A 27,566-nucleotide genomic window follows, 5' to 3' on the forward strand; every position below is an offset into this window, starting at 1 on the left:
GAATTTGAACTCAGGCATCCCAAGTTCTTTAACCAGTTAGAATATCCTGAACGCACAAAATCTTTTCCCCAAATTTAGCCAGCTTTTTTCCTTATAAAAAAGGATCTCAAGCATTTTGCTTACTATTTAAATTAAAAACCAAATAGCTTAAAAATGTTTACATTGAATGTAAAATAAAATTTCATTTTTGTATTATGGTGAGTTGAGGAAACTTACAAAGGGAAAAAGGAAAGAAGAATGGCCAGAGCAGAGGTTCTCAAACTTCGGTATCACGATCACCTGAAGGGTTTGTTGAAATACCACGTTGGTGATTCCTCAAAAAAGTTAAAAACAGAATTACCATGTGACCCAGCAATTTCACTTCTGGGTATATATCCAAAAAGAATTGAAAACAGGATCTCAAAGAGATATTTGTACACCCATGTTCATAACAGTATTATTCACAATAGCTAAAACTTGGAAGCAACCTTAGTATCTAAGACCAATGAATGGATAAGCAAAATGTGGTATATATACATACAATGGAATACTATTCAGCCTCGTAAAAAGGAAGGATATTCTGCAATATGCTACAATGTGGATGAACCTTGAAGACATAGAAAGACAAATACTGGATGATTCCACTTATATGAGGTACTTAGAGTAGTCAAAATTATAAAGACAGAAGGTATAAGGGTGGCTGTCAGGGGCTTGGGAGAGAGGACATTGGAGAGTTGTTTAATAAGTGTAGAGTTTGTTTTATAAGATGAAGAGTTATGGGGATGGGTGGTGGTGATGGTAGCACAACAGTGTAAATGTATTTAATACCACTGAACTATACACTTAAAAATGGTTAAGATGGCAAATTTTATGTTATATATTTTACTGCAATAAAAAAAGAAGAATTTTTAAAGAAATTTAAAATAAATATATTTTTTAAATGTACTGTTGGGTCCCATCCTCAGAGTTTCTGATTCTGCCGGTCTGGGGTGGGACCTGAAACTGCATTTCTAGCAAGTTCTCAGATGATGCTTCTGCATCACACTGAACACTGCTTAGAGATTGGAGGATTGAAGAGAAGAAGGGGAGGAAATGACTCAAAGAGAAACTCTTAATTAGAATTTTGTCAGAAATTACAACCTCTTCTTAGGTGTGGACTTGAAAGGTTTTTGGCTTTGTCCTTTGAAATGGCAAATAGCCAGTTCTCACCTTTTAAGGGTATTAAAATTGCCATCCTATAAACTGTAACATTAAAATATGTAATAAAGTAGAATTATAGTTAAATTGATCCTGCAATGCAAATATTATAGCATTGTCAGTAAGAATTTTTAATTTCAAAATGTTTGGTTTTATCTTTGTTGGCTGTTTTTATCTAAGAAATGACCTGATCCAGTAGCCAGAATCAGGAGCATATTTTTGCCCTGTGTGAGAAATTGAAAAACTTGCAAGACTCAAAGTACTTGCAGTGGAAATTAGATTTATTTAAGCCTTTTCAGCTCAAGTTGCGGTCAGTAGGAAACAAAGCCATTGACAAAAAATAGTGTCCTTTTAAAAGCTGTTTAAGAGTCTACATTATATGATTGTTCAGGGCTATCCCTTATATCCAGTTTCTCACAATCTATAACAAGATTGTTTGGGTTGTGTCTGATAGGAATCTGCCCCAAACTGGTTAAACCAAAAAAAAAAAAAAATCTGTGGGTTTATGTAAGTGAACAGTGCAAGGGTATATTTAGCTTTAAGCACAGCTTGATCCATGTCTCAAACAAGTCATCAGTATCTTTCAGCTTCCTCTGGGTTCTTTAGGCTCCACATTGTGGCTCTCCTGGCAGCAGAGCCTCACACCCTCATTTAGGTTCACACTTTTCCTGCCTTCAGGCTCAGTGGAAAAGAAAGTCTTTGTACCAACTTTCCCAGCAAAAATTCTGAAGTTCACTCTAGTGAAACTAGCTTTATGGGCCCAGCCTCCCAATAACTGTAATCTAGGACATGGGATACTCCCTTAAACCAATCTAGGGATTACTCTTCCTGGAGCTGGGGATGTGGGACTAACTGCCTAAATAAACCACATACATGGCTGATGTTGGAGAGAAGAGTGGTTTTCCTTAAAAAGTATGGTATACTTTTTGTCCCTAAAAAAGAGAAATTGTGCTGTACATTAAACCACAAGCTTCTACTCTCTCCTCTATTCTAAGATCTTGAGAAACTCTAAACCCATCATTTTCAAACAACCTCTTTTCTCCTTAAATGGAAGGAGGTGGGGAATTGGGGAATAAATAGCTGAAATAGATTGCATCAAGGAGGGAGTAGGGTATGGGGAAGCAAAGGGGGAAGGCATAATTTTAAGACCTTCTTAGGTGATATTCCTGGTCAGCCTATTAGAAGTTTTTTTTTTAAATGAGGGAAGAGAAGATTCCTATACAAACTTTGTTCCCTCCCCTCATTTCCAGCCCTGAAGACTAATAACTGTCTTACAGGCTGTCTGCCTAAAAACATTTATGTGAACATTTTTATATGCTTTAATTTCCCATGTACCTGGCCCTTATTTCACAGACTAATAGTCTTTCCATATTATGTAGATTAAACTCATATACCTAGTAAGGTAGTAAATCAGTTAATAAATTCTTTAGAACCTAACATTTTCTGTACTGTTATTTATATTAAAAATATTTAGTCATCAGAAGCAATTATTTCTACCTTAAGTAAATCCAGTAATTATCCCTTTCACACAGTCTGCTTTCTCCAATATGTTTGCTTTTTTTTACCTGCCATTTTTCTACACCAGCAGTTCCCAAACTTTATTGAATATTGGGATCACCTTGAGAGCTTGTTAAATCACAGATTTGTAGGCCCTCTTCCTCTAGAGTTTCTTACTTACTAGATCTGGAGTAGAGCCAGAGAATTTGCAAGTTCCCTAGTGATCCTGAACTACTGATCCTGAGACCTTTGTTTTGACAATCCCTGCAATAAAATCACTTGCCCCTGCTAATTTCTGCTATCACTCCTCCCTGAAACCTTTCCTGATCTATCCAAATTGATCCTTCCTTCTTAAAATGGATGTACCTATGGTAATTTCACTGGAACCTTAAATCTCTTGTATCTACTGGATGTAGCCCCAATTAAATTATAGGGTTTTCTAGATAGGTACAATCTTCCATTTATTTTGTTTGTGCAACCACATGGAATCAGTGAATGCTCAGTAAATGTTGCTGGCAATTTCTATAATTTTCAGTTGCTTGTTTGTTTTGTACTATTAAGTTAGAAGTCTTCATTTTATATAACATTTACTTGTATCTAAATTATAATTTTTAGGTGAAGTAATTTGGTGGTGTTATCAGAAGCTTACGTATTGTGGGCAATACTATTTGATCTCAGATGACCATTATCAGATGTACTGTTTAGCGATTAGAATAAATAGAAGATGGATGTGGTACGTTGGTAGATGTTGAATATCAGACTTTTTGAGAGTATTATTATCAATAAGGTTTTTTTTAAATATCTATAGGATAATTTCAGTTAATCTCTAATGAGCATTAGCTTCAAAATCCAAATTTGTAAGCTGTATACTCACTGTCACTATGAATCAAACAATAAAAACAAGGTTATGGGTATTAACACTTCCAATTAGGTTTAACACCTAATAAGTTTTCACTGTAAATCATCGTTCAGCTATCTTATCTACCATAGTTGTGAAATTAGAAAAAAAATCCGGAAAGTGCCTCTTTTAAATGTTAGTTGAGTACCTTCTAAAAAGTAAAACTGTGAAAGTGTTTATTTAGGGGCGAAGTACACTAATGTCTGAAACTTTGAAATGCATCAAAAAATAAGATTGATGAAAGAATATGTAGTAAAGTACATATGTAGCAAAATGATAAGAATTGTAGAATCTAGGTGTTAAGAATATGGATGTTCACCAGTTTTTCAACTTTTTTCGAAAGTTTGAAATTTTTCCTATTAAATGTTGGGGAAAAATAAACTTATCCGGAATTTATGGGGATTATAGCTATACAAATATTCCCATTATATTGGTATATGAAGCTGCCATTTATGTAAATTAAAAACAGATAAATATAGGCAATTTCATTTGGTTCAACTTAGTATTAAGGTTCTTTACATTTTATTTTGTTTTTTCCTGATGACTGGAAATTGGCTTAATTTAAGATTCAGTTCACCTTAATACTGATTAATTATGCTGGTCTAGATGTACTTAGCTACATATATGTTCCATTGTTGATATGAAAAACTTACAAGAACCTGGAAATCTAGTTTCTAGATATTCTGCCTATATTTTGTTACCAGAATATGGTTTTCATTTCCCAGAGTTATACAATTATATTTACAAAATTACCTTGGTGAAATGGGGAAAACATATACTAACACCTCAAATAACTGGTTTATTTGCTGTATACTTGTCAATTGAAATTTTATGAAAAAAACTAGGTTGAAACCCACTCAAATCATGGATATTGATGATGGTTGCCAGTGTGAATGACTTAGTGCTACTGAATTGCAATCTTAAAAATGGTTAAAGTAGTAAATTTTATGTTATGTATATTTTACCACAATAAAATTTTAAAGAATAAGGAGGTGGAGGAGGAGGCATTTCTGGATAACCGTAAGATAGCATGAGGGCCCAGACAGCTTGGCTGAGGTGGGTCAGAGAGTCAGGTGTGCTCAAACAAATGCTCCCTACCTCGTTTTTACCTAGGTAGGTCAAATGAAATCTGACTGAATTTGAAAGCTGAGTAAAAGCACAATTTTGGATATTGTTGCCACGCATTCACTTCAGTTTTTTTTTCCCTATTCTAATTGCGAAGTTTTTAATTGGAGCACACAATTAAAATTCATATTGTTCTACAGACTGGAGACCTCACCCGTATATAGTACCTGACTATATAGTCTTTCCCACTGAGCATAGTTAAGTTCTGACAGAGCCACTTATCTAATTAAGTGAAGTGTGCACAGTAAGTGACAAGCTTTAATTAGCAGTTTCCTATTGTGCAGTCAAACTTTAAGGTAGTAAAGGCGAGTGAATGGTGTCATTGAGTTAAATTGTATTTGCCCTAATGGAAATCGGTGTCAAAACTTGTGTTAATTGACAGGAAAAAAATAAGGAATTGCAACCTAATTCCACAAGAACAAATTAGAGTTCATGAAGTATCCTCAAAAGCAAAATGGGGAAGTGTTTAAAAATTAACCATCTCAATAGAATTTTTTAAAATATAAGCATCCCAGACTTGACTTTTAGATTTTGAATATAATAAATATAATTTAATTCCCACAAAAAAGGAAAACCAATCATACCTATAATGGAAACATGTAGGCCCAAATTTTTTTTTTTTTTTTTTTGCAGTACGCGGGCCTCTCACTGCTGTGGCCCCTCCCACCGTGGAGCATAGGCTCCCGCGGCGCAGGCTCAGCGGCCATGGCTCACGGGCCCAGCAGCATGTGGGATCATCCCGGACCGGGGCACGAGCCCGTGTCCCCTGCATCAGCAGGCAGACTCTCAACCACTGCGCCACCAGGGAAGCCCTTTGGCCCAAATTTATCATATCACTATCCTAAAACAATTTATCCTGATATCTTCATCTCTTCTTTCCTTTGTGCTTTTTAATTTAATCATCTTTCTCTCTTAGAGTCATACTTTACCAGAAAGAGAAATGAGTGGGTTTTTTTTCTTTCTCAGTTGAAAACTGAATGAGACCATATGTGAAATCATTTATGTAATGCTTTAGTTTTACAAGTTCAAGAGGTTAAGAGGTTAATGTTGTTGAAATGGCAGATACACTGAATTTCACATATTCCTATATTTATCACTCCTCGAAGAATTATTAGGTCTTATAAAAGCAGCTTGAGGATTGTCTCTTTGCGTTCTGGTTCATTAGAGAAGGTGAAGAATTACAAGAAAGATGGACTTCCTTGGTGGCGCAGTGGTTAAGAATCTGCCTGCCAATTCAGGGGACATGGGTTCAAGCCCTGGTCCAGGAAGATCCCACATGCCATGGAGCAACTAAAGCCTATGCGCTACAACTACTGAGCCTGTGCTCTAGAGCCCACGAGCCACAACTACTGAAGCCCGCACACCTAGAGCCCATGCTTTGCAACAAGAGAAGCCACTGCAGTGAGAAGCCCATGCACCGCAATGAAGAGTAGCCCCGCTCACCGCAACTAGAGAAAGCCCACATGCAGAAACAAAGACCAGTGCAGCCAAAAATAAATAAATTAATTTTTTAAAAAAACCTTAATTTACTAGAAAGATGGAGGAAGTTACATAAAAACAAAATTCAGAAAACACAAGATTCTGCAGAAGAATACAAGGAAAAACAGAAAAAGAAGAAACTACCCTACTGGAAATGTGTTGGTGGTTTTTCTCCTCAGTCTTTTAGTATAGAATTAAAAGTTCCTATAATATAACATAGTAGGCTAATCCCATTAAGTGAGAGCTGCAGTGAAGAGGAGGCTGGGGTGTTAATGATAATGTCATTATTTTCTCTTTTAATTTACAGAAGTTGCTGGGTGTGTTTTGCCACTGATGAAGATGATAGAACAGCTGAATGGGTGAGACCATGCAGATGCAGAGGATCTACAAAATGGGTTCACCAGGCTTGTCTGCAGCGCTGGGTGGATGAAAAACAAAGAGGAAACAGTACAGCCAGAGTGGCATGTCCCCAGTGCAATGCTGAATACTTAATAGTTTTTCCAAAGTTGGGTAAGAAGACCCTTAAAACCAACACAGATATATATATATATAATGTTATAATATATGACTCTATGATCCTAGGTTTATTTTTAAGTGACTCATGTCTTTGCTTTTTTGTGAATTTCTCTATTCCATTTCTGTTGTTTTCTCTCTAAATGTCAGATATTTGTTTTGCTAACAGTTTACATTATCCTTAATATATCCCCAGATCTATCCATTTGTCTGTGTATTCAATGTTTTCACTTGGTTGAGTGGATAAAGAACTTGGATATCTAATTGTGTGGGTAAAATCAAGTTAACAAAACTATAATAAAAGGCTGACTAGAGAGCCTCATTCTCTGGAAACCATTGGTGTGGGAGAAAGAAAACAATAGTGTGTTCTTTCTAATACTTATTTTTATTAATTCTTCTATTAAGGAATAAAAGGGAAATTAAATATTTAATAAAAGACAGTGTTTGGAATCCAATTTATATGTCTGTTTTTCATGAAAACTACTTTCCTTTTTCTGTGAATTGGCAGGCAAGGAATAACCAATGGTCTTTGAGAATGAGGCTAGTGTTGAAACAAGTGTAGCAGGTTGCTTAAAGGAAGCTATAACTAAGGCTGATATTTAGTTAGCATGTTCCATTACATCCATGTGATTATGAACTGGTGTCATTCTCTTTGTTTGGTGTTTATGCCATGCCAGTTGTTCTATTTTTAATATGACACTTGTCTATAATCAAGAGGTATATGAAAGCAGTTTGGGTTTTGGGAAGGTCGAGGAAAAAATGACTTTGTGGAGGAATAGAGTTCAAGGAGAAACTGGAAATAATTATTAGATTATTTTTTTCTAGGTGCTATACATATTGAAATCAGACCTTTCTTTAAAAAAATAAGGCAACATAAGTGCAGATGATGAAGTGCTTTTCTAATGTGAGAAGATTAATAATAAAGGCAAACAGAATTTCCATACCTGTCTATATTTCTCTAACATAATGCATAGGAAGAAGTGATAGCTTTCTATGAAAGAAAAATAGTGTAGTAGAGAAAGTAGCATTTCTCAGACATTTAGAATTTGTGGACCACACTGACAGATCTTTTTTGTTTTTGTTGTTGTTTTTAATTAATTTATTTATTTTTGCCTGTGTTGGGTCTTTGTTGATGCGCGCGGGCTTTCTCTAGTTGCGGCGAGCAGGCTTCTCATTGTGGTGGCTTCTCTTGTTGTGGAGCACGGGCTCTAGGCGCGAGGGCTTCAGTAGCTGCGGCACACGCACTCACTAGTGTTTAACTGTTTCTTTTCCTACTTCTTAGTTCTGCTAAATCAGATAATCCCACTTTTCAACTATAGGTTGTTGGGAATAGCAGCAAGTATAGGATGATTCTTTTAGATGTTTTAGATATTCAAATGGATGGGTACAAAAATTATTGCAAGAATTCTCACTGAAAACTACCTACAATATCTGATGAAGCACTGAGTGGACAAATGTGTGGCACTCAGCAATGAAGTTGAATATTACAGTTTGGAAGATAGCAGTGGATAAATCTGTCCTTCTGGTTGTATTTCAGTTCTAGGAAACATGTTTTTAGGTCTAGTGTGGTAATTGAATACATTTTTTAAGTATACTAATAATAAGACACTGATTTCATTCTACAACAAGGAAAGAAAATGGCTACATGTTGGAAAAGTCAAACTCTTTGCTTAAGCTATGTGTATCATGATTTGGTCTTCATATTTTATCATTAAGAATTGTTATTTCACCCTCATGTGATAGGTTCACGCTATTCACAATACTGAGTATCACAGAGATCTGCCACTTGAGTAAGCCACAGATAATCATAGACATTTTTTACTGACCTTACTGGTGTCATGGGGAAAAAAATGTACATACTTCATTTAAATAGTTTTTGTTAGCATCTTTCTTCCTGACAAGATAGGAAAGCAGAGTGTTGTATTTGCTTCTTTTTTCCTGACATAACATTCTGAAGATACCTGCTCAGGGACTGCAGTTTGAATATTATATTCACAATTTTCCATGCAATCTTTAACAGACTCAGTAGAAGACTTACTGTCCAATGTCAGGTGTTGTCTGTAAATGAAGCCATGTGTGAATTGACTTTCAGGTGCTATACTCTTTCTTGCTACACACATGACTAGTGCTTTTGGCCATATTGATCCTAGTGTACATTTTCAAGTCAAAGTTCAAAGATAATTGTTGGTTAAAGGAAAATCCCTTCTCTAAAGCATGTTTTCATTGATAATCAGAACTGTTTGTATTTCATAATTTACATATTATGTACATACCAAGAGTTGATTCATATTCTGAATACTAGTGGTTTCTTGTAGCCATGAAACAAAATATTTAAGAGCATACATCTGTGAAAGTAACTGTTTTTACTCACTGAATACCACACCTAACATTATGTAATTAATGTCCAGTAGTGTCATCTGATACAGAAACATACCAGTAAATTGTTTTCTTTCTGAGCATATTTATCATTAATTTTGCAGCTGACCATAGTTATACCTGTTTTTGTTAAAATAACTTAAAGTTCCTTCACAGTTTTTAATCTTGGCTTTCAGTGACAAAATTCATAATGCAGGTATTGATTGGTTTACTAGAGTGGTTGAAAATTATATGAATGCTTCAGTGGCTTTTTATCCCTGTTATATAATGTTTCAGTCCCTGTTTAAAAATGTATTATACTTTGGGCTTCCCTGGTGGCGCAGTGGTTGAGAGTCCACCTGTCGATGCAGGGGACACGGGTACGTGCCCCGGTCCGGGAAGATCCCACATGCCGCGGAGCGGCTGGGCCCGTGAGCCATGGCCGCTGAGCCTACGTGTCCGGAGCCTGTGCTCCGCAACAGGAGAGGCCACAACAGTGAGAGGCCCGCGTACCGCAAAAAAAAAAAAGTTTTCATATGGATTTAGACTCAGTCTGTCTGGCTAGCTGGCCAAAGTCTGCATCTTTTCTGGTACTTAGTGGCAGCCAGAATGGAAGGATGGTGGCAAGTGTGTGTTCTTAATTGTCAATAGGGAATATATTGTGAATATATCCTCCTAGTCATCCCATCCTCCTCCCTAAACCCTGGCAACCAATGATCTTTTTACTGTCTTCATAGTCTTGCCTTTTTCAGAATGTCATATAGCTGGAATCATACAGTATGTAGCCTTTTCAGATTGGTTTCCTTCACTTAGTAAATATATTTAAAGTTTCTCCGTGTCTTTCATGGCTTGATAGTTCATTTCTTGTTAATACTGAATCATATCCCATTGTCTGGACATACCACAGCTTATTTATCCATTCGCCTACTGAAGGACATCTTGTTGCTTCCAGGTTTTGGCAATTACAAATAAAGCTGCAGTACATATCTGTGTGCAAGTTTTTGTGCGGACATATATTTTCAACTTATTTAGGTAAATAACAAGGAGCGTAATTGCTGGATCATATGGTAAGAGTATGTTTAGTTTTGTAAGAAACTACCAAATTGTCTTTCAGAGTGGCTGTACATTTTGCATTCTGACCAGCAATAAGTTCCTGTTGCTCTGTATCCTTGCAGCACTTGCTTTTGTCAGTGTTTTGGATTTAGCCATTTATATCTCATTGGTTTTTTTTTAATAAATTTATTTATTAATTTTTGGCTGCATTGGGTCTTTGTTGCTGCACGTGTGTTTTCTCTAGTTGCGGCAAGCGGGGGCTACTCTTCATTGCAGTGCGAGGGCTTCAGTAGTTGTGGCATGCGGTCTCAGTAGTTGTGGCTCACAGGCTTTACAGCTCAGGCTCAGTAGTTGTGGCAGACGTGCTTAGTTGCTCTGTGGCATGTGGGATCTTCCCAGACCAGGGCTCGAACCCGTGTCCCCTGCCTTGGCAGGTGGATTCTTAACCACTGCGCCACCAGTTTTAATTTGCTATTCCCTAATGACATAGATGTTGAGTGTCTTTTCATGTGCTTATTGAGTCTTATGTCCTTCTCACACCTGTCAGAATGGCCATCATCAAAAAATCTACGAACACCCAGGAATGCAAGGATTCTTCAATATACGCAAATCAATCAATGTGATACACCATATTAACAAACTGAAGGAGAAAAACCATATGATCATCTCAATAGATGCAGAGAAAGCTTTCAACAAAATTCAATACCCATTTATGATAAAAAAACCCTGCAGAAAATAGGCATAGAGGGAACTTTCCTCAACATAATAAAGGCCATATATGACAAACCCACAGCCAACATCATTCTCAATGGTGAAAAACTGAAACCATTTCCACTAAGATCAGGAACAAGACAAGGTTGCCCACTTTCACCACTCTTATTCAACATAGTTTTGGAAGTTTTAGCCACAGCAATCAGAGAAGAAAAAGAAATAAAAGGAATCCAAATCGGAAAAGAAGAAGTAAAGCTGTCACTGTTTGCAGATGACATGATACTATACATAGAGAATCCTAAAGATGCTACCAGAAAACTACTAGAGCTAATCAATGAATTTGGTAAAGTAGCAGGATACAGAATTAATGCACAGAAATCTCTGGCATTCCTATACACTAATGATAAAAAATCTGCAAATGAAATTAAGAAAACACTCCCATTTACCACTGCAACAAAAAGAATAAAATATCTAGGAATAAACCTGCCTAAGGAGACAAAAGACCTGTATGGAGAAAATAACAAGACACTGATGAAAGAAATTAAAAATGATACAAATAGATGGAGAGATATACCATGTTCTTGGATTGGAAGAATCAACATTGTGAAAATGACTCTACTACCCAAAGCAATCTACAGATTCAATGCAATCCCTATCAAACTACCACTGGCATTTTTCACAGAACTGGAACAAAAAATTTCACAATTTGTATGGAAACAAAAAAGACCCCGAATAGCCAAAGCAATCTTAAGAAAGAAAAACAGAGCTGGAGGAGTCAGGCTCCCTGACTTCAGACTATACTACAAAGCTGCAGTAATCAAGACAGTATGGTACTGGCACAAAAACAGAAAGATAGATCAATGGAACAGGATAGAAAGCCCAGAGATAAACCCACGCACATATGGACACCTTATCTTTGATAAAGGAGGCAAGAATATACAGTGGAGAAAAGACAGCCTCTTCCATAAGTGGTGCTGGGAAAACTGGACAGGTACATGTAATAGTATGAGATTAGAACACTCCCTAACACCATACACAAAAATAAACTCTAAATGGATTAAAGACCAAAATGTAAGGCCAGAAACTATCAAACTGTTAGAGGAAAACATAGGCAGAACACTCTGTGACATAAATCACAGCAAGATCCTTTTTGACCCACCTCCTAGAGAAATGGAAATAAATACAAAAATAAATGGGACCTAATGAAACTTCAAAGCTTTTGCACAGCAAAGGAAACCATAAACAAGACCAAAAGACAACCCTCAGAATGGGAGAAAACATTTGCAAATGAAGCAACTGACAAAGGATTAATCTCCAAAATTTACAAGCAGCACATGCAGCTCAGTAACAAAAAAACAAACAACCCAATCCAAAAACGGCAGAAGACCTAAATAGACATTTCTCCAAAGATATACAGATTGCCAACAGACACATGAAAGAATGCTCAACATAATTAATCGTTAGAGAAATGCAAATCAAAACTACAATGAGGTATCACCTCACACCGGTCCGAATGGCCATCATCAAAAAGTCTACAAACAATAAATGCTGGAGAGGGTGTGGAGAAAAGGGAACCCTCTGGCACTGTTGGTGGGAATGTATATTGATACAGCCACTATGGAGAACAGTATGGAGGTTCCTTAAATAACTAAAAATAGAACTACCATATGACCCAGCAATCCCACTACTGGGCATATATATACCCAGAGAAAACCCTAATTCAAAAAGAGTCATGTACCACAATGTTCATTGAAGCTCTATTTACAACAGCCAAGACATGGAAGCAACCTAAGTGTCCATCAACAGATGAATGGATAAAGAAGATGTGGCACATATATACAATGGAATATTACTCAGCCATAAAAAGAAACGAAATTGAGTTATTTGTAGTGAGGTGGATGGACCTAGAGTCTGTCATACAGAGTGAAGTAAGTCAGAAAGAGAAAAACAAATACCGTATGCTAACACATATATATGGAATCTAAGGGGAAAAAAAGGTCATGAAGAACCTAGGGGCAAGACAGAAATAAAGACACAGACCTACTAGAGAATGGACTTGAGGATATGGGGAGGGGGAAGGGTAAGCTGTGACAAAGTGAGAGAGTAGCATGGACATATATACACTACGAAATGTAAAATAGGTAGCTAGTGGGAAGCAGCCACATAGCACAGGAAGATCAGCTCAGAGCTTTGTGATCACCTAGAGGGGTGGGATAGGGAGGGTGGGAGGGAGGGAGACGCAAGAGTGAAGAGATATGGGAACATACGTATATGTATAACTGATTCACTTTGTTATAAAGCAGAAACTAACACACCATTATAAAGCAATTATACTCCGATAAAGATGTTAAAAATAAAAAATCTACAAACGGAGTTTCCCTGGTGGCGCAGTGGTTAAGAATCCGTCTGCCAATGCAGGGGACATGGGTTCGAGCCCTGGTCTGGGAAGATCCCACATGACGCAGAGCAACTAAGCCTGTGTGCCACAACTACTGAGACCACGTGCCTAGAGCCCACGCTCCACAACAAGAGAAACCACCGCAATGAGAAGCTTGCACACCACAATGAAGACTAGCCCCTGCTCGCTGCAACTAGAAGCCTGCACGCAGCAATGAGGACCCAACACAGCCAAAATTAAATTAATTAATTTTTTAAAAAAATCTACGAACAGGAAATGCTGGAGAGGGTGTGGAGAAAAGGGAACACTCTTGCACTGTTGGTGGGAATGTAAATTGATACCGCCACTATGGAGAACAGTATGGAGGTTCCTTAAATAACTACAAATAGAACTACCATATGACCCAGCAATCCCACTACTGGGCATATACCCTGAGAAAACCAAAATTCAAAGAGTCATGTACCACAGTGTTCATTGCAGCTCTATTTACAATAGCCAGGACATAGAAGCAACCTAAGTGTCCATCAACAGATGAATGGATAAAGAAGATGTGGCACATATATACAATGGAATATTACTCAGCCATAAAAAGAAACGAAATTGAGTTATTTGTAGTGAGGTGGATGGACCTAGAGTCTGTCATACAGAGTGAAGTAAGTCAGAAAGAGAAAAACAAATATTGTATGCTAACACATATATGGAATCTAAAAAATGGAATGGAATCTAAAAAACAACCAAAAAATGGAATCTAAAAAACAACCAAAAAAATGGTCATGAAGAACCTAAGGGCAAGACGGGAATAAAGACGCAGACCTACTAGAGAATGGACTTGAGGATACGGGGAGGGGGAAGGGTGAGATGGGACAACGTGAGAGAGTGGCATGGATATATATACACTACCAAATGTAAAATAAATAGCTCGTGGGAAGCAGCCGCATAGCACAGGGAAATCAGCTCGGTGCTTTGTGACCACCTAGATGGGTGGGATAGTGGGAGGGAGGGAGACTCAAGAGGGAAGAGATATGCAGATATATGTATATGTATAACTGATTCACTTTGTTATAAAGCAGAAACTAACACACTGTTGTAAAGCAGTTATACTCCAATAAAGATGTTAAAAAAAAAAAAAAGGAAGAAAAAAGAGTCTTATGTCTTCTTTGATGAGGTGTCTGTTAAGTCTTTTGATTGTTTTTTTTTTTTTGCTGTATGCGGGCCTGTCACTGTTTTGGCCTCTCCCACTGCGGAGCACAGGCTCCAGACACGCAGGCTCAGCGGCCATGGCTTACAGGCCCAGCCGCTCTGCAGCATGTGGGAATTTCCCGGACCGGGGCACGAACCCGTGTCCCCTGCATCGGTAGGCGGACTCTCAACCACTGCGCCACCAGGGAAGCCCTTGACTGTTTTTAACATCAGTTTTCTTACTGTTGAGTTTTAAATGTTCTTTGTGTATTTTGGATAACAGTTCTTTATCAGGTATATCGTTTGCAAATATTTTTTCCCAGTCTGTGGCTTGTCTTCTCATTCTCTTGATCTTTCTTCTTTTTTAATGTAGTAGTTTACAGCTATAAATTTCTAAGCTCTGCTTGGATTTCTACTTTGACCTGTTGATTATTCAGGAGTATGTTGTTTAATTTTCACATATTTGTAAATTTCCCAAATGCCCTTCTCTTATTGATTTCTAATTTCATTCCATTGTGATCAAAGAACATACTTTGCTATCCGTTCTTTTAAATGATTAAAGCTTGTTTTATAGCCTAGCAAGCTTTATACTTGCAAATTTTCCATGTGTACTTGGGAAGATGTGTATTCTGTTGGTAGTGGTGGTGGTGGTAGAATGTGATATAAATATCTAGTTGACTCATAGAATTTTGAAGTCTTCTATTTCCTTGTCGTTCTTTCACCTATTCCTCATTGAAAGTGGGCTATTGAAGTCTACAGCTATTGTTGAATTGTCTGTTTCTCCAGTTCTGCCCATTTTTGCTTCGTTTATTTTGGACTGTTGTTAGGTGCATAAATGTTCCTAATTGTTATGTCTTTCTGATGGATTGTCCCTTTTACCATCATAAAATGTTCTTATTTGTTTCTAGTAACACTTTTTGTCTTAAAGCTGATTTTAACTGATATCAATGTTGCCACTTGCACTCTTTATGTAAATTCTTAGATTATTTTCAAGTTAAATTTTATTACAGCTTTGTTTTTTCTTTTTTTGTTCTCAACTAAGCATTAATTCAAACTTCTGTGTAGAGACAAGATAACTAACAATTACCCTCAAAAACTGGTTGTCAAATGTTACGTGGAGTGTAAAGCTTAGAAGGAAAAGATATTCACTAGGGATGATGAGGAATGATTCCTGGGAGAAACCTTTCCTATAAAATCTAGCAAATAAAATTAATAGTTGTTACTATTTTATTTTATAATATTTTCTTTTAATATTAACAGTGATATCAGTAGCTATCACTTCCTAACAGGCACTGACTCTTTGCCAGGCACTATGTCAATCAGTTTGCCTATATTATTTTAAGCTTCTCAAAAGCTTTACACAATAGGTAGCATCCTTATTCTACAGGTAAGGAAACAGACTTGGCAAATTTATTTAATGGAATTCCATGGGTTTCTAGCAAGTAAGGAGCCAGGATTTTAAACTGCCAAAGCACATCAGAAGCTAGAGGGGAAGGTTACCTAGAGGGTGCAGTTTTGTTTGGTCAGCCTTCCAGTGCACAAAGCAGGGTGGAGAAAGAGGAGTAAATTTGGAGATGCAAACAGAATATTGAGCACAATTAGTTCATATGTTAATATATTCTAGACTAGTATACATCATGTTCTATGCTTGCTTTTTTTTCCTTAGCAATATATGGTAGATACCATTTTATATTAGTGTATAAAGAGCTTTCTTTTTCTTTGTAGTTGTATAGTATTCTGTTACATAAATGTGTGGTTATATAACCAGTCTCCTAATGATGGACATACAGGCTGTTTGTAATCTTTTACTGCTACAAAGAGTGCTGTCATAAACAACTGTGTAAAATAATTTTACACATGTGCAAAATGACTAGAGTGGAATTGCTATAAGTGAAAGGGTATGTGCAGTTATAACATTAGTAGACATCATCAAATTGGCTTTTGTAGAGATTATGTCTGTTTAATCTTCCCAACAGTGTATTGGAGTGCCTGCTTTTCCATTGCCGTTACCAACATGCTGCTATCAATATACAGAACTAATTATATCTGCTGCCTTAGCATTGATCAAAGCTCAGCAGAATGTTCACTAAGGTTTTTTTCTTTTATTATGAAATTTCATTTGTTGAGAAAGAATATATAACTACATATGAGGAATAATGACTAATAAACCGTCATCCATTTACTTATCCCTCAGGTTTAGAAATAAAATATCCTGGTGATTTCAACTTTTTATCATTAAGTAATGACTATTTTATCTATAAGAATTTTTTTTGTGTGTCTTAAACTTCTATATAATATAGACATAGACATGATAATATAGAATACAGTTGCCCCTCGGTATCTGCAGGAGGTTGGTTCCAGGACCTCTGCAGGTACCAAAATCGATGGATGCTCAACTCCCTTATATAAAATGGCATAGTATTTTCATATAATTTATGCACATACTACTATATACTTTATTTTATTTTATTTATTTATTTTTGGCCGCATTGGGTCTTCATTGCTGCACGCAGGCTTTCTCTAGTTGTGGCGAGCGGGGGCTACTCTTCGTTGTGGTGCGCACCCTTCTCCTTGCGGTGGCTTCTCTTGTTGCAGAACATGGGCTCTAGGGAGGCAGGCTTCAGTAGTTGTGGCACATGGGCTTAGTTGCTCCGCAGCATGTGGGATCTTCCTGGACCAGGGATCGAAACTGTGTCCCCTGCATTGGCAGGTGGATTCTTAACCACTGCGCCACCAGGGAAGTCCCCCTACTATACACTTTAAATCATCTCTAGATTACTCATAATATTCTAATACAGTGTAAATGGTAAGTTGTTGCTGGTGTGCAGCAACTTTGAGTTTTGCTTTGGGGAACTTTCTGGAATTTTTTTCCCCTAGATATTTTCATTCTGCAGTTGGTTGAATATGCAGATGCAGAACCCAAAGATTTGGAGGGCCAACTGTAGAATGAAAATATAGCTATACCAGCTTTTTTAAAATAGATTTGTTATTTTAGGACAATTTTTAATTTACAGAAAAATTTCAAAGATAGTACAGAGAGTTCCCAAATATCCCATATCCAGTTTCCTCTGTTATTAATACCTTATGTAGTATGGTACATTTGTTATAGTTGTTGTACCAGTACTGATATTATTATTAACTGAAGTCCATACTCTACTCAGGTTTTCTTAATTTTTCCCTAATGTCCTTATTCTGTTCCAGGATCCTGTTCAGGATATTATATTACATTTAGTCATGTCTCCTTAATGCTCCTCTTGGCTGTAACAGCTTCTCACTTTCCTTGTTTTTGTTGACCTTGACGGTTTTGAGGAATACTGGTTAGATGTTTTACAGAATGTCTCACAATTCGGATCTGTCTGATGTTTTTCCCATTATCTCCTGGGGTTATGAGTTTTGGGGTACAAGACCACAGAGATGAAGTGCCATTTTCATCACAAAACATCACAGGCACATACTATGAATATTACTTACCACTCATGATACTGACCTTGATCATCTCAGTAGGTTATGTTTGTCTGGTTTTTTCACTGTAAAGTTACTCTTTTCCCCCCTTTCGTACCAGCTTTTTTTTGATGTTGTTACATTTGCTTATCTTTTCTCACCCTTTTATTTTCAGTTCTTCTGAATTCTTTTGTAAATAAGTGTAAACTTATTGTGATACTCATATAGTTGGGTTTTTACTGTCAAATTTTATTCATTCTATTTGTCCTTTTTTCTCTTTTTTTTTCCCCTTTAGTTGATCATCTTCTGGATTGAAATGCTTTTTCCTCTGATACTATATTTTCCCCTGTACTTTTTTTTTTTTTTTTTTTTGGCTGCATTGAGTCTTCGTTGCTGCGTGCGGGATTTCTCTATTCACGGCAAGCAGGGGCTACTCTTTGTTTCAGTGCACAGGCTTCTTATTGCCGTGGCTTCTCTTGTTGCGGAGCACGGGCTCTAGGCACACGGGCTTCAGTAGCTGTGGCACATGGGCTCAGTAGTTGTGGCTTGCGGGCTCTAGAGCACAGGCTCAGTAGTTGTGGCACACAGGTTTAGTTGCTCTGCGACATGTGGGATCTTCCCGGACCAGGGCTCGAACATGTGTCAAACCCGTGTCCCCTGTATTGGCAGGTGGATTCTTAACCACTGCGCCACCGGGGAAGTCCCAGAAATACAAAGGATCTTAAGAAAGTACTGTGAGCAGTTGTATGCCAACAAATTGCATAACCTAGAAGTAAAGGATAAATTCCTAGAAACATAAAACCTACAAAGACTGAATCATGAAGAAATAAAAAATGTGAACAGACCAATAACAACGAAGGACATCATAAAGCTCCCAACAAAGAAAAACCCAGGACCAGATGGTTTCACTGGTAAATTCTGCCAAACACTTAAGGAAGAATTAATGCCAGTCCTTCTCAGACTCTTTAAAATTAAAGAAGAGGGAACATTCCCAAACACATTTTATGAGGGCAGCATTACCCCGATACCAAAGCCAGATATGGACACTATAAGAAAACTACAAGCCAATATCCCTGATGAATATAGATGAAAAAATTCTCAACAAAATATTAGCAAAACAAATCCAACAGCATATTAAAGCATTGTACACCATGATCGAGTGGGATTTATCCCTGGGATGCAAGGATGGTTCAATATCTACATATCAATCAGTGTGATATATACCACATTAATAGAATGAAAGATAAAAATCTTATCTCTGCATCTCATTATCTGCAGGATGCAGAAAAGCATTTGACAGAATTCAACATCCTTTCATGATAAAAACTCTCAACAAATTGGGTATAGAAGGATGTACCTCAACGTAATAAAGGCTATATATGACAGACTCACAGCTAACATCATACGCAGTGTACCCACTAAGATCAAGAACAAGACAAAGGTGTCTGTTCTCACCACTCCCATCCTACCCAGAGCAATTAGTCAAGAAAAAGAAATAAAAGACATCTGAATCCAAAAGAAAGAAGTAAAATTGTCTTTGCTTGGAGATGATATGATCTTATATAGAGAAAATCCTAAAGACTCCACCAAAAGCCTGTTAGAACTAATAAATAAATTCAGTAAAGCTGCAGGATACAAAATCAACATAAAAATCAGTTGTGTTTCTATATATACACTAAGCTATCTGAAAAAGAAATAAAATAATCCCATTTTTAATACCAAAAACAATAAAATACTTAGGAGTAAAACAAAATTTCAACACATTGATGCAAGAAATTAAAGAAGACACAAATAAATGAAAAGTATCTCATATTCATGGATTGGCAGAATTAATACTGTTAAAATGTCCATACTACCCAAAGCCATCTATATATTCAATGTAATCCCTGGAAGTCCAATGGCATTTTTTACAGAATTAGGAAAAATAATCCTAAAATTGTATGGAACTATAAAAGACCCCAAATAGCCAAAGCAATCCTGAGAAAGAAGAACAAAGCAGGTGGCATCACATTTACTGATTTAAACTTTATTACAAAGCTATAATAATCAAAGCAATATGGTACTAGTGTAAAAGGACACGTAGGCCAATGGAACAGAGTTGAGAGCCCAGAATTGAACCCACACATATATGTTCAACTAATATTTGACAAGGGAGCCAAGAATACTCAGGAAAGTCTCTTCAATAAGTGATGTTGGGAAAACTGAATTGTTACATGCAAAAGACTGAAATTGGCCCCTGTCTTTCTTATTCCACTCACAAAAATTAACTCAAAATGGATTAGAGATTTAAATTTAGGACCAGAAACTATAAACATTCTAGAGTAAAACATAGGAAAGTCTCCTTGACATTGATCTTGGCAATGATTTTTTGGATATGACACCAAAAGCACAAGCAACAAAAGCAGAAATAAGTTGGACTATATCAAACTAAAGAGCTTTGCACAGCAAAAGAAACCATTAGCAAAATGAAAAGGTAACCTATGGAATGAGAAAATACTTGTAAATCATCTGTCTGATAGGGGATTAATATCCAAAATATAAGGAATTTATACAACTCAATATCCAAGAACAAAAACCATACACAATCTGATTTAAAAATGGGTTAAGCTCTTGAATAGAAAATTTTCTGTAGAAGGCACACAGATTGTCAACTGATGCATGAAAAGATGCTCAAAATCACTAATCATTGGGGAAATGGAAATCAAAACCACAATGAGATGTTACCTCACATCTGTTAGAATAGCTATTAACAAAAAGACAATAGACAGCAAGAGTGTTAACAAGGCTGTGGAGAAAAGGGTACTGTGTGTACTGTTTGTGGGGATGTTAATTGGTACAGCCACTATGAAAAACTGTATGGAGATTACTCAAAAAAAGTTTTTTAACTATCATGTGATCCAGCGATCCCACTTCTGAGTAGATATCCAAAGGAATGAAATCACTGTCTGGAAGAGATACCTACACCCCCATGTTCACTGCAGCATTAATCACAATAGCCAAGACATGGAAACAACCTAAGTGTCCATCGACGGATGAATGGATAAAGAAAATGTATGTATATATACAGTAGAATATTCAGCCTTTTTTTAAATAAATAAAAGGAAACCCTGCCTTTTGCAAGAACATGGGTAGATCTTAAGGGCATTGTGCTAAGCGAAATAAGTCAGAGAAAGACAAATACTGTATGTTCTCGAAAGACAAATACTGTATGTTCTCACTTATATGTGGACTCTAAAATATCTAAACTCAAATAGTAGAATGTTTGGGGCTGAGGGTTGGAGAATATTGGGAAATGTTGGTCAAGGGCTACAAACTTCCATTTAAAAGATGAATCAGTTCTAGAGATCAATGTACAATATGGTGACCATAATTAGCATTGTATTATATAAATGAAGGTTAAGAGAGTAGATCTTAAGTGTTAGCACCACAAAGATGGTAATTATGTAAGAGGATTGAAGTGTTAACTAACCTTATTGTGATCATTTCTCAATATATATTGTCAAATTATCACATTCTACACCTTAAACATATATGTTATATGTCAGTAATAATAAAGCTGGAAAAATGTATAGTTATCGTTTTTTATGATAAGACTGATCAGTGGATACAGGTGTTATCAACCTGATACATCCAATAGAATTCCCTGTCAGTTTCCACCTACTGGTTTTAGCAGAGATTGATAATTTTTTTATTCATTGCCTCTAGATCTATTATTTCATTAGATGGTACAGAAGAATGACATTGTAATTCTTTCTCTTTTTTTTGAGTTTGTTAGCTTAGAATACTTATTAAATATGAACCAAGAAGGGATTGCTAAATTGGGGTGACTAGCACATATAATTTTGCTGGATTAGGTACTATACCATTTTATATGCACCTGCAATGGATGAGTTTGCCTGTTTACTTACAGCTTTGCCAGTAGATTGGCTAACATTTTAGTTTGTCAGTATAATCTGTTAGGTAAGAAAAGGTACCTCAGAGTCTTAATTTCCATTTGTTTATGAGTGAGGTGGCTAACCATTGGAAAGCAAGAAAGAATGCTGTTGTGGTATTTTTTTTTAACATTTTTATTGGAGTGTAATTGCTTTACAATGATGCGTTAGTTTCTGCTGTATCACAAAGTGAATCAGCTATACATATACATATATCCCCATATCCCCTCCCTCTTGCATCTCCGTCACACCCTCCCTATCCCACCCCTCTAGGTGGTCACAAAGCACCGCACTGATCTCCCTGTGCTATGCGGTGCTTCCCACTAGCTATCTATTTTACATTTGGTAGTGTATATATGTCCATGCTACTCTGTCACTTCGTCCCAGCTTACCCTTCCCCATCCCTGTGTCCTCAAGTCCATTCTCTACGTCTGCATCTTTATTCCTGTCCTGCCCCTAGGTTCTTCAGAACCGTTTTTTTTTAAGATTCCATATATGTGTTAGCATACATTATTCGTTTTTCTCTTACTTACTTCACTCTGTATGACAGACTCTAGGTCCAACCACCTCATTACAAATAACTCAATTTCATTTCTCTTTATGCTGAGTAATATTCCATTGAATATATGTGCCACATCTTCTTTATCCATTCATCTGTTGATGGACATTTAGGTTGCTTCCATGTCTTGTCTGTTGTAAATAGAGCTTCAATGAACATTGTGGTACATGACTCTTTTTGAATTAGGGTTTTCTCTGGGTATATATATGCCCAGTAGTGGGATTGCTGGGTTGGATGGTAGTTCTATTTTTAGTTATTTAAGGAACCTCCATACTGTTCTCCATAGTGGCTGTATCAATATACATTCCCACCAACAGTGCCAGAGGGTTCCCTTTTCTCCACACCCTCTCCAGCATTTATTGTTTGTAGACTTTTTGATGATGGCCATTCTGACTGGTGTGAGGTGATACCTCATTGTAGTTTTGATTTGCATTTCTCTAATGATTAGTGATGTTGAGCATCCTTTTGTTTGAAAAAGGGTACTAAATATATATTAAATATATTTTCCCCAAATTTAAAAAAGTTTTTCATGGCTTCAATTTAATGAGAATTTTACATTTTTAATGTTTTCTAAGCTATCAGTTACTTTCTAAGAATAGTCTGCATTGTTTCCTCTAAGCACATGGCCCTCTGTTACTCATCGTAAATCCAAGCGGTTACTTGCCTGACTGCTGTCATAAAATATATTGTTGGCTTATTTCATTACTTGAAAACCAGTACAGACTTAAGAATTCAGGTACTTTCTTCATATAATTAAGAGTTTCTAGTAATATTTACACTTGGCCATCAGAGAAGTGTTTATTTTTGCTTTGCATTATATCTAAACGTCTATGGATGATCAAAAGAAAGGAATTGAAAAACCAAAATCTCCATAATGATTCAATCTTTGAGTACCCTCTGATGTTTTTTTTTGTTTTAATTTTTATTTATTTATTTATTTAAGCTGTGTTGGGTCTTCGTTTCTGTGCGAGGGCTTTCTCTAGTTGCGGCGAGCGGCGGCTACTCTTCATCGCGGTGCGCAGGCCTCTCACTGTCGTGGCCTCTCGTCGCGGAGCACAGGCTCCAGACGCGCAGGCTCAGTAGTTGTGGCTCACGGGCCCAGTTGCTCCGTGACATGTGGGATCCTCCCAGACCAGGGCTCGAACCCGTGTCCCCTGCATTGGCAGGCGGATTCTCAACCACTGTGCCACCAGGGAAGCCCTACCCTCTGATGTTAAAGTTTGTAGGTAGGCATCTCATTAGATCTTCTTTGGCCCTCCTTTATATACCCTCTTATGAGGCAGATGACTAGAATACCTTCAAAGTAAGGATTTCTTGTGTTTATTGCTGGATCACATCTAGCCTTGTTCCCTAAGATTTAAATATAAATTTGTTTTAATAAGTATCTTCAATGTATCTTCAATAGGGTGAGGCTTTCTGGGTGCACACTATATATAAATACTGGTAGCTGAATTATAGGTCCAAAACACAATTCAGAATCTTACATTTTTTAAAAAGTAATTACTAATTATAGTCTGGTGTCTTCTCCCTCTTCATTCCCAGATTCCCTGGCACCATGAATTTTCCTCTTCCTCCTTGTCCCAGACCTTTAGGCAAAAAAGATCTGTCCTTTATTTCTTACCTCAGATTTTCCTGAAACAGTCTTATTTTTATGCCAGAGCCTTATACCATAAATTTTTCCTCAAACATCTGTCTTGGATTATACCTCCTATTCCAGAGTTCTATTCTACTTAACTTAGTATGCCATTTTTGAAAGAACTAATATCTGACGTTGGTACAGTGTAACACTTGGTACAGTGTAACACTAAGTACTGTATTAAGAGCTTCATATACATTACTTTTCACAAAAACTCTGAGATAGATATTATCTTCATTATCATTATAGATGTAGAAATTGAGGTCTGGAGATAGCATTTTGTCCAAATTCACACGGTAGACCCTACCTAATCCTTACTCCCCTTGTTATTTTGCCTCCTAAGGAGCCTACTGTGGGTTTCTTATATAAAGGGGAAAAGAAAATGAAACAGTAATGTCAGGTTGACTTTCCTTAGGGTATGGTTACCTGAATTTTATGATAACTCTTTGTTATTCTCTAAAAAGTAGTTTTTCTTATTAATAAAAGTAACTATATTCTCATCATGGAAAATTTGAAAAATATAGGTATGTTTAAAGAAGAAAAAAGAATATGTAATAACAATTCCTTGGCATATATGTAGTAAGTGCATAATTAATATTGTCATCTATTTTTATGTATTAATGATAATTGATGGTGGTGTTTCTTTTATCACAGCTTAACTTTTTCAACTTTTAATTTGGAAATTCAAAGAATTTCCTACCTTAGGCATGGTTTCTCCTAAAAGCAGACAAAACATTTTTTCTCTAATAAGGTTTAATATTTCTTTATCCTTTCTAACAACTCTCTTTTATATTAAACTACTCTCGACTGATGCTGCTTTCTCTTTTTTTTACTCACTTTAGATACAAAATCTTGTGGATTCTATTCTAGTTTATTCTGACTTTAAATATTCTTAGTTTTCCTAAAATATCATATTCATTTTAGGAAGTTTGTAGGTAGGCAAACTGTCACCAGGAACTTCCTTCCTGCCTATTGTGTCATATTCTTCAGAGATCTGGCTAACGATTTTTATCAATTAACCCCCACCTTACTGGCATACTAGCTTTTTAAAAATATATAAACCCTTTGAATAAAGTCTTTTGCCTCTAGTTAGAAGGTCTTCTAGCATGCCCCCCTTTTCAGATCATAGATTTCAAGGTCAAGATTCACTTCTGTTAATTAGTAAATACATACAGACAGACAGTAATATTAAAACTCTTGGGCTTCCCTGGTGGCGCAGTGGTTGAGAGTCCGCCTGCCGATGCAGGGGACACAGGTTCGTCCCCTGGTCCGGGAAGATCCCACATGCCGCGGAGCGGCTAGGCCCATGAGCCATGGTCGCTGAGCCTGCGCATCCGGAGCCTGTGCTCCGCAACAGGAGAGACCGCAACAGTGAGAGGCCCACGTACGGCAAAAGAAAAAAAAAAGAAAACTCTTTGCATCCTTAGCCCCTCTATAATCTTTACTTAAAATTTGTTGACATGTATCTGTGTAGTTTGTATGATACTATCATATATTTGTCAGTTTTGCCATAAAGTTTTCCAGTTGTTTAATGTGTATTTATTGTTTGTCCCTAACTAGATTGTAGGCTCCTTGGAGGCAGAGGCTAGTGTGTTAAATTTTATTTACGTTTATTTTAATGCATAGTAAAATGCTATGTGTACAATAGGTGCTTAATAAGTACTTAGTAGTTGATGTTATAGCCCTCAAATATTCTATGGGCTAATCTATTCTAATGAGGAAAAATTTAATCTTTCCCTTGGCACAAGCTATGTACTCATAAAGAACTACTCTGATGATCTTTAGTTACTTTTCTTGGTAATACACTATATATATACACCAAGACATAATATTCATCTGCTTTGACTCTGAATCTTTTATTTATCATTAGTTTTGTTTTGAGGGGTTTTTGGTCAGTTATTATTAGTTTGGTTAAATAAAAAATTGTCCAAGAACATATCCTTTCTTCTGTTGACAATCTAATGACTAACTTTCATCATTAAGCAAAGTAAATTAAAGCCTGAGTTTGCAGGATGTTTGTTTTTACATAAAAAATGGTAAAATCTCAACCTACAAGCAGAGCAATTAAAGATGAACTTACATGAGCTTGTCTGGGGCTCTTAGACCTAGCCTCTGGCATCTTAGTATTTAAAACAGTGATGAATGCTAGAGAAAGAGTTAAAAGTTAAAATTCTTTACTATCCCATCAAAATTCCCACGTGTTTTTAAAATTGAATTGGTGGTTGTGATATTCATGTTTTCAGTAAAATCCACATTTGTTGTTGGACCATATAATTAATACTTTTTTTAAGTTGTTTTTTAAACAATGAATTGAGTCAAATACTTGCCACAGAGTGCTGCAGCTAGGTCCTGTGCCATTATATTCTAATGCCCTGTGGAACAGGCCAAAGTGCCCTGATATAATGCCAAGTACCATGTGCTGAAGATAGCTGTCTCTTAGTCCCTGAGAGTGATAGATACCAATCATCATTAAAAAGCATTTTTTAAGCACCTATCTGTACATGGTTCTATCCTAGGCACTGTACAAAACGAGTTAAACAGACATGGCCCCTGCCCCCTGGCAGTTTTCAATCTCAGATGATGCTGACATGGACAGACTTAAAGGATATTGAGACAACTGAACAAACATTGAACAAGAACATAAAGTACTAACATTATGCACAAGCAAAGGGGTAAGTGCATTTTGTGGGATAGTATGTAAAGGAAGCCTCGTGGAACAGGCTTACAGGGTGGGGTAGAACAATTAGTCAGCCTCAATCAGGTTAGGTTAGTTTTCATTGGGAATTTGGGTGTTCATACAGATTTAATCAAAGTAGGGACAGGACATTCCAGAAATAGTGTGCAACAAAAAGAAGACTTGGAGCAAGGAAAGAAGTTTAGAACTGTATTGTGAGACTCTTGGTGACCTCGAAAATCTGCAATTCTCAGCAGTCCTGAACCTGAAAGTGGGGTTGATGTTTTGGATTAGCAAGTTGGCATTTGAGTTGGGTCTGGCAATCTCTTTTATAAATTTGGCCACTTAACAGAAACCTTGGAGTTCATGGGAGCTGTTATCATCACAGGGACTTATACAAGGTTATCTTGTGAAGCATTAAATTATGTTTTGTGTTAGAAACTTTAGCACCGTGGCAGTGTTTAGAAATTATTTTTCAAGAATTGGTCAGAGGTGTTTTTGAGGATACCTTTCTGTCCCCAAGAAAGGTCCTGGGAATTCTGGGTATGATTGTATGCAGTGCCAGGAGATTTTGAACACTAAGTATTACCTGCCCTTCAGTCATTAATTCTTAATTGCCAAAATGTACCTTTAACACCATGCATACAGAGACTTGAATTTAAATCACAACATAACAATCACAACAAATCTATCTTTGCAGTGTCTGCCAGATAAAACTGATTACTTCTTTTCAGTAGACATGGACTTAGAGTTTCCCTAATAGTTCTCAGCTCACTGTTTGATGTCATTCAAATCTGAAATGCGAAGATTTGAATTTACCCAAAACATTACGTGTAGTTATTTTCTTTACAAAAGCTTTATTGTGCAAAAGAATTCACAATAGATTTCCTTTTAATTGCAAGTTTCCCTAGTGCTCTTTAAGTTATTGAATTTTCAAAAC

General features: G+C 36.7%; 1 protein-coding gene across 1 annotated transcript in view; it reads left to right on the forward strand.

Annotated features, from left to right (window-relative positions):
• MARCHF5 (membrane associated ring-CH-type finger 5) overlaps positions 1–27,566 on the forward strand; it is a 52,905-nt gene that overhangs the window by 12,156 nt on the left and 13,183 nt on the right. The window contains exon 2 of the mRNA XM_060126854.1: positions 6,483–6,685. Coding sequence (XP_059982837.1) covers positions 6,483–6,685 — 203 coding nt within the window. The remainder of the gene's footprint in view (positions 1–6,482; positions 6,686–27,566) is intronic.

Source organism: Lagenorhynchus albirostris, chromosome 16 (assembly GCF_949774975.1).
Source record: "Lagenorhynchus albirostris chromosome 16, mLagAlb1.1, whole genome shotgun sequence".
NCBI classification, from domain to species: domain Eukaryota; kingdom Metazoa; phylum Chordata; class Mammalia; order Artiodactyla; family Delphinidae; genus Lagenorhynchus; species Lagenorhynchus albirostris.